General features: G+C 34.6%; 1 protein-coding gene across 1 annotated transcript; it reads left to right on the top strand.

The window, feature by feature from the left end:
• Positions 1–5,595: 5,595 nt before the first annotated feature.
• Positions 5,596–8,106, top strand: LOC145691786 (uncharacterized). Its single transcript, XM_081767096.1, has 2 exons — positions 5,596–5,659; positions 6,615–8,106. Exons 1-2 carry the CDS (start codon positions 5,612–5,614, stop codon positions 7,479–7,481), a joined length of 915 nt encoding a protein of 304 aa, XP_081623222.1. The 5' UTR covers positions 5,596–5,611; the 3' UTR covers positions 7,482–8,106.
• The last annotated feature ends 301 nt before the right edge of the window (positions 8,107–8,407 follow it).

The following is an 8,407-nucleotide window of genomic DNA, read 5'->3' as shown; positions in this document are numbered from 1 at the left end:
TTCTCTCTCTGTTTCTATTGCATAAACCTCTCTGTCGTTCAGAGCTGATGGGAAGGAAAAAGAAAGAAACTCGAGAGATATTTCACCATGTATTACGTTTTCTCTCCGAAGGAGACTACGTCACGGATTCAATGACGTCATCTATGATGTATTCTCTCCGAAGGAGAATACGTCACAAGAGCGCCCTCTGTCCAATGCTAGCTAGAAGTACTATTGAAGGAAGAGGCTCTTGCATATATATGTATGTTGGTGTGGGAAGAAGGAAAGAGAGAGGCTACCTGAACTGAAACTGGTTTGCAAGCTGAATATATGTATGTGCGTCTGATGTAGGCAGCGAATCAACATACTTAACTTTAACTTATCATCATTCAGCCATATGTGGACCGATTTCTATCAAACAAAAAACTATTTTCTCAATCAAAGACAGCGCTATAAGTTATAAGTTTTAGATGTAAGTTTTTATGATTTTAAATGTCATAAAAGCATATGCGATCTCACTTTGGGGTATCCTTCTGTGTTAAATCTCACTTTGGGGGTTCCTCTGTGTTAAAGTGTAATGGTCAGTGGCGGCTTCATAGTTTTTGGCAGTTAGGGGGTGGAGGGGGAAAGTGGGGCAGAACCTACATATCTCCCCTACTATCTTCCTTCAAAAACCAATGCTCGCACTCCCTTTATTTTTTTCAATTAAAGTGAATAACTTTAAGCGAATTTAAAATAACAAAATGATTAAAAAGTAAACCAGGTAGTAGCTGCAAAGTGTAGTTTTCAAGAGGTTTCGGATAGTGCAGAAAGTGCAGTGGTGAACAATTATGACTTTATACTGTACTAGCTGAAATACCCATTCTTCGCATGGGTGAGATGAAATATTTATGTAAACAAACCTAACAACGAAAGAAACAAAATATCGGCCATTTCCTACTACTTTTACATATCCCGGTAAACGCTCCCTGAGACCTCCTTGTTCGAATTTTGAACAAAAACGCCTCTGGTAATCAACTGATGGGAGCTGTATTTGGAAGTCAACTTCTGTGGAAGTATCACCATTCATCTCAGCGATTGCGTAAACTATGGATTTGACATTAATATCTGTCATTTTGGATTTTTTTTACATGTCACGGTATCTCCCCCTCCACAGGTGACTCCTGGCCCGCTAAATTTGCTAGTCATCGCTAATGGAAGTGTCATCATTGATTTCAGCGACCGCGAAAACTATGGATTTGACACTAATATCGGTCATTTTGAATTATTTTTACATGTCTCGGTATCTTCCCCCGGTGACCCCCGACCCGCAGCCGAATGGGGTAAATTTAGCTCGAAGTTTCACTATTGATCTCAGCAACCGCGAAAACTATGGACTCGACACTAATATCGGTCATTTTCTACTGCTTTTATATGTCTCGGAAAACGCCCCTCCCTGAGAGCTCGTAGTTCGAATTTTGAAAAAAAAACGAAAGAAAACGCTTTGTCTTGGTCTGGGGCCTGGACCGAGGTACCCGTGAACGAAATTTGGTAACTCTGGGTCCACTCGTCTGATCTCCAGGCCGCACACAGACACACAAACAAATTCTTTATTTTATTTATATTAGATTATTGCGTACCAATATCTGGTTCATAAAATATTGTCTGATACCATTTATTAATTTGTTTAACAGCACTTTAAAGATACCATCTTCCCCACTTTCTAAATTTTTCATGTTCTTTGTTGTCTTTGATTTATTGATTGAAATTCAAAAGAGTGAGAGTAAGCGTAGTAAAAGATCCATTAACAGTGTGAAGGTCCAACTTTATTTTTAAGTCTCTTTGCTAAACTCAGAGAAACTTTTTTAAATTTTAATGAATAACATAGAAACAATGTAGAATATCAATAAAAGTAGAAAGTAAAAGTAAGTCAGATAGTGTCTACAAAATGTTTTTAAAAGAAATTAATAACTGTTTCGAAACCTTCGCTTATAGACTATAACTTTGGGTGCACAGTTTATGATGTCACCCAAGTTTTTAAATATACTACGAAAGATCTTGAAAACAATTATTGATTCAAACAATAGAATTTTCTTGAGCTCCTTCTTGTCTAAGCGGTTAGCGTACGCGCCTTCGGGGTGGGAGACCCGGGTTCGATTCCCGGCGAGAGCTCCTGTGGTTCGGATTCCACGTTAATCAGTAGGTCTACGTCTCATATAGCCTCGCTGCTGAAAGGGACGTTAAACTGAAAAGCAACTCAATAGAATTTTCTAGATACTGTCTGGCTCACTTGCTAAACTCTAGATGTTCAACACTGTTTTAAAGTTTATTCACTATTTTTTTAAAAAAAAGTCGAAAAAATGAAATGTAATCTTTGAGTTTTACGTCCCACGATTATGTCGGTTAAGCTAAAGGAGACGGTGATGATGAGTAATGAATGAAATGGTGGAATGAAGAAAGTGGGAGGAAACGCTAGAACCCCGAGAAAACCTACACACACGGTGTTCGTCCACCACAAAGTTCACTTGTCGGGGGCTGGGATCGAACCCGGGACCCCAAGCACCAGAGGTGAACGCTCTACCCCTGAGCCACGCCCATAACTATAGATTCATTTCACCTATAACCTTGGTCTAAGAAAATACGATATCAAAATACAAACAAATCGCATACAGCAAATAGGGGCCGCGGTGGCTCAGTGGTAGAGCGTTCACCTCTGGTGCTTGGGGTCCGGGTTCGATCCCAGGCCCCGCCAAATGAACTTTGTGGTGGACAAACGCCGTGTGCGTGGGTTTCCTCGGGATTCTCCAGTTTCCTCCCACTTTCTTCATTCCACTATTTCATTCATTTGTCATAATCACCGTCTCCTATAGCCTAACCGGCATAACCGTGGAACGTAAAACTCAGATTTCATTTAATTTCATTTCGCATACAGCAAATAACATGTCTCAAACTCTGTTATTTAAACCAAACTTCACAAAATTTTCTCATTTTGTTCTTTACTTCTTGATACGAGTTAACATACATATGCAATCAAATTTCTAACGAATATTTCACAATAATTTCTGTACTACACAATCCGTAATTCTTACCGTATCTAAAGAGCTAGAATTACTATCTATAGGTTGAATAATATTGACGATACATCTCGAGACATGTACAGTAGGGTGGGCCGAAAAATTTTTTTTCAGATATTCAGGATTGAGTAGTTATCAAAAGTTGTGCATTGGTACGAAATGAAGCCATGTCAAATATGTTGATTTTAAAACAATATTTAACCGGGCCCCCGTGGCCCTAAAGTTCCCAATTTTTTGTTCAAATAAAATGGTTTTAGGTAATAATAACATTTTACCAGACAATACTATTAATACATAAAACATGAAATACATTTTTTCAATATACGCAAATAACTATTAAGAGCTTAACTAACTTTCATAATTACCATATTAACACACGAAAAACCTTTGTGTTGAGCCCAGCTCAGAACTCTCAAACTTTAAGAGAATATCACTTTTTCGCATCTAGATGCAAAATACATAACGCTGGCTTTCCGAAGGCGGCGCTTACATTGCTGAATTCAAATAAACTAGAAACAATATGGCTGCAAGCCTCTCTTCCTGTATTGTCTTGACTTCGAATTAAGCATATGATTTTGAATTACAACTCAAAATGCAAAACGATCATTAACCCCATTAAGAAATGAGATATACCCCATTAAGAGCCAAATTAAAGAAATTTAAGAACGGTGCTCAGAAGTTATGTGATATTTTCTCTTGCAAATGCTGCGATAGATTAACCTGTAAGTGTGGTAAATCAAATTATATACCGCTTTTGGAGTGGGAGCTCATATTAGATCAGAGAAATTAGAGACAGATGACGAGTTGCAATGTAGATGAAGCAGAACCCCATAGGCTCAAAAGAAAGCATGACACATAGATAGATTATGATGCTACGGTACCAATTACAAGAGGGTTACAATCGTTAGCCTCAGTCCCGTACTTGGAACATACATTAAGCGCTTCCACCCCGAATTCAGACGATGAAGAGTTCGCATGGAGCAATCGTTTAGAGAATAAAATCTAAAGTAAACCTAAATAAACAATAGTGAGCCCTAAACAAATGAGTACCGCAAAAGATTTAACAGGTATATCGAATAGGTCGGCTGCTAAAATTGTATCCGCTGTTTTAGAAGATATGAATTTACTGAACAAAACTAAGACAAGGTAGTAGATAAAAACAAAATCCGTACGAAACTAGCAAAAAAAGAAAAAGAAAAAACGTTTACAGTGTAAAGCTACTAATTTTAAGGGTCTCTATTTTGATGGCCGAAAATACCAAACTATAGTTCTAATTGACAATTGCAATAGGCAAAGCACTGAAGAATATGTCTAAAGGTAGTAACAGAAACTTCTTCAGGAGTATGTGGTAGTGCTGCACGAGACGGTTATATTCGACGGAAACATAGCATTATACAACTTTTGCACGGTACTCAAACTTAATTTTCTGAAAACAAATATTTCAATAATATTTTCACTACTCACAACCATATTTTTTCAGCATTTACGTTCTTTTGGGCTCCCGGGGCCCGGTTAAATATCTTTTTATCCGGCTCTGTTTTGGTAAGGAAACATGACATTATAAATTTTGCACGGTACTCAAACTTTCTAAAAAAAATATATTTTAATAATATTTTCACTATTCAGAACTATTTTTTTTTTTTCAAAATTAACGTTCTTTGGGGCCCCCGGGGACCGGTTAAATATCTTTTAATCCGGATGTTTTGCTGAGGAAACATAATATAACATTATACAACTTTTGCACGGTACTGAAACTTAACTTTCTAAAAATATATTTTAATAATATTTTCATTGTTGACTTTTTTTTAAATTACCGTTCTTTCGGGCCCCCGGGGCCCGGTTAAATATCTTTTAATTCGGCTCTATTTTAGTGAAGAAACATAATATTATACAACTTTTGCATGGTACTCAAACGTAACTTTCTAAAAAATATTTCAATATTTTCACTACTCGCAACTATTTTTTTTTTCAAAATTTACGTTCTTTGGGGCCCACGGGGCCCGGTTAAATATCTTTTAATCCGGCTCTGTTTTGCTGAGGAAACATAATATAACATTATACAACTTTTGCACGGTACTGAAACTTAACTTTCTAAAAAATATATTTTAATAATATTTTCATTGCTGGCTACTTTATTTTTTTTTCAAAATTAGCGTTCTTTCGGGCCCCCGGGGCCCGGTTAAATATCTTTTTAACCGGCTCTATTTTGGTGAAGAAACATAACGTAATATTATACAACTTTTGCATGGTACTCAAACTTAACTTTCTAAAAAATATATTTTAATAATATTTTACATTGCTGGCTATTTTTTTTTTAAATTAACGTTCTTTGGGGCCCCCGGGGCCCGGTTAAATATCTTTTAATCCGGCTCTGTTTTGGTAAGGAAATATAATATAACATTATACAACTTTTGCATGGTACTCAATCTTAATTTTCTAAAAAAAATTTTTTTCGGCCATTTTCGGCCCACCCTAATGTACAGCATAAAAACCATTGTTATTAAGTTTAATACAAAGTAGGAATAACCATACACGTTCTTTCTTATACTTTTCAGGTTATTAGCCAAACGAAAGGCAAAATGAAGTTCTGGTGCTGCATTTATATTCTTTTATCTACTTCCTATATAGTAAGTATTAGATAGATGCGCACTAATAATAATAATAATATAATATAATTTTCAATAAAGGAAAGTTATCCTGCATAAATAGAACCCGAAAGAGTATGATATGTATTTACGTTTTAGACGCTACGCGTAGAAGAAAGAAGTTCGGGCTTCCATATGTGATATTTTGTATATATCCTATACAATGGTCTATAGTTCGAACCACTGTCGAAGAGAATTGTCTGTACCAACGTAGGTAACAAACAAATGATATCGGTTGTTGTAGATAAAACCACCACTTCTAATGCATGGGTTAACATTTCACTTCTATTTATTTCGTGTGACCAAAGAATACAGAAATCTATTATTGTTCAGTTACAGTATTTAAAATCTCAATAGTCTTATCTGATAAATATAGGTACCTGTACGATATTATTGTTATAAAGTAATTATAATGAACCTGAGAATTAATGCTTATAACAGTTTTTTGAACCTACGTTCATAACATACAAAATTAGAGAAGGACTGAGCCTGTCAATTTATTTCTAATATTTCACAGGCTGATCAAATGAAGAAGTTGATTTTTAAAAAAATGTCTACCTGAGAGTACAACATTGATCAAAAATTTAAAGAATGAACTTATCATCTTTGATTGAATGAATAAACGTTTCTGATACACTGAGAATTCAATATTCAAATAAATTAAGGGAGCAATAGGGTATCTTCACAATATTAGTCTTCCTCAGCACAAAAGTAGCTTTTAGTTGTTTGCGTCAATATGTGTAAATTAAATGCTTCTAATGACCCACTTCCTTGTTTGTTATAATTGTTGTTAATCATTCTTTGGTTACTATAACTATTATATTATTTTCATTGTTGATACTGGTTTATACATTAGTACAAATTGAAGACAAACAGGAAAGTGGATGTGGTTGTCACTGAGCTGATATATGATTCTATTTTTTAAATTTGTTTTTAGTTTACAGAATGTAAAAATATTGCTGCATCCCAAGAGAAGGCTGAATCAATCTTTAATGGCATACAAGTAGAGGAGAACATATTCTCACAATTTGTAAATTTTTCATGTGAAATATCTCCTGTAAATATGACAAATTCCTCAAGAATCCAATTAGATTGTACTGAAAACGTAACTAAAACCTCTTTAAGTGCATCATCGCAAACGGTAGAAGAATTCTTTGATGAGACTATGGATGTTCACTGCACATTAGATTCTAATGCAATTGTTTCAGGATCACTGGAAATGATCAACGTATCTGAACAATGCCACAGTAATGCATCAGTACGATTACAAGGATTGCCATTCGTTGTAACTATAAGCAAAACATCAAATTGTAGTATTGATGCAGTCAATCTAAATTCTGTCAATACATCTATCCTTACAAATGTCAACTCAAAATGTTTCACAGAAGCGGTTTCGGAAGCAGGAAAATCTCAAGAAATATTGGAATGCTTTGAAAGTGAACTTGCAGATTCTGTAGGAACGGAAGCTACGCATGCAGTCGCAGGCGGAAAATGTACATCAATCATTGCGAACACAAGTGTATACGGAGTAGTAAACTTTTCTTGCACTGTAGATGTTAATGTACAAGGGAGCACAGTGAAAGAATCAATAGCATGTCAGACTGCTACTGTCATGTCTTCGCCAAATCCTTCAGAGGACTGTGACGTGAGCGGAGATATCATAATTGAAACAACCGGTGCCAATACTACCAAAGAACAAGGATATCTGGCAATTCGTTGTACTTCATCCATGACAAAGTCATTAGTTCACAAATTTATCAGAAAGTATGCTCAAAATAGGTTGACTTCATTGTATTATCATTAAAACAAGAAACGTGTGTTTTATATATATAAATTGAGAGAGAAGTATTGAACAATATACTGGAATATTGTGTTCATAAATGATTGTAAAGGAAAGCAAGTGTAAATTAAAACGAAATTGATTACTTAGTTAAAGTAAATTTTAAAGCTATTATCAACAATGTTTGATCACTTACTCATTTTACTTGTTTCAAAGGAAAGATTATTGTAAGATACAGTAATATTGTTGTAAATATGAAAAGATATATAATAAGGAAACGTATTTTATGTGCTTATTAGATGTTTACCATAAACTCTTCGGAAATAAACTTCGTAAAACAACGACTCGTAATGAATGCTATATTCAAAATAACTTCCTTATTCTTCCTTAAAAGAAATGTCTTTTTCTTTAAATTATGCTTTGAGTTTATTGTACTGAAAGGTTGATAAGTGAATTTTATTTGCAGTAAAACGAATCAGCAAGTAAAAAGCTTGTATGTAGAATTGGAAATGGAAAGTTGTTGTGATTGAAGAAGAGAAAACATTTTGTGTTCCGAAAGTACAGTTGTCATCTTCTCCCTGAAGTTTTCATATCAAGTGCACAAAACTTACTTTATAATAGTACTATTCTGTAATGTCCTGTGCCTGTGTACCGTATTAGAATTGTAGTTTGTAAAATAAGATATTAAACGTTTTATTGTATTTATTGAAAACTTTAATTTAAGAAAAAAGTTGAAGTGATACATTTTTAAATTTCAAACTAAAAATCAGTATTGAGCTACCTGACAAGCAAGCAGTGTTGGACAAAATCAATTTAAATCAATTGAAATTGATCAATCAATTGAAAGTAATTGCTCTGAAAATTAATAACAATTATTGATTTCAATTTGTCGTTTGCAATTAATTTCAATTGCAATTGAATTCAATCATACAATTTGCAATTAAATTTAC

Source organism: Thermobia domestica, chromosome 8 (genome assembly GCF_964235325.1).
Source record: "Thermobia domestica chromosome 8, izTheDome1.hap1.1, whole genome shotgun sequence".
Lineage (NCBI taxonomy): Eukaryota > Metazoa > Arthropoda > Insecta > Zygentoma > Lepismatidae > Thermobia > Thermobia domestica.
This window is presented reverse-complemented; position numbering and strand designations above follow the sequence as displayed.

Coding starts and splice junctions, on each gene's coding strand:
- LOC145691786 (XM_081767096.1), top strand. CDS start 5,612: ATGAAGTTCTGGTGCTGCATTTATATTCTTTTATCTACTTCCTATATA. Junction 5,660..6,614: donor TTTTATCTACTTCCTATATA/GTAAGTATTAGA, acceptor ATTTGTTTTTAG/TTTACAGAATGTAAAAATAT.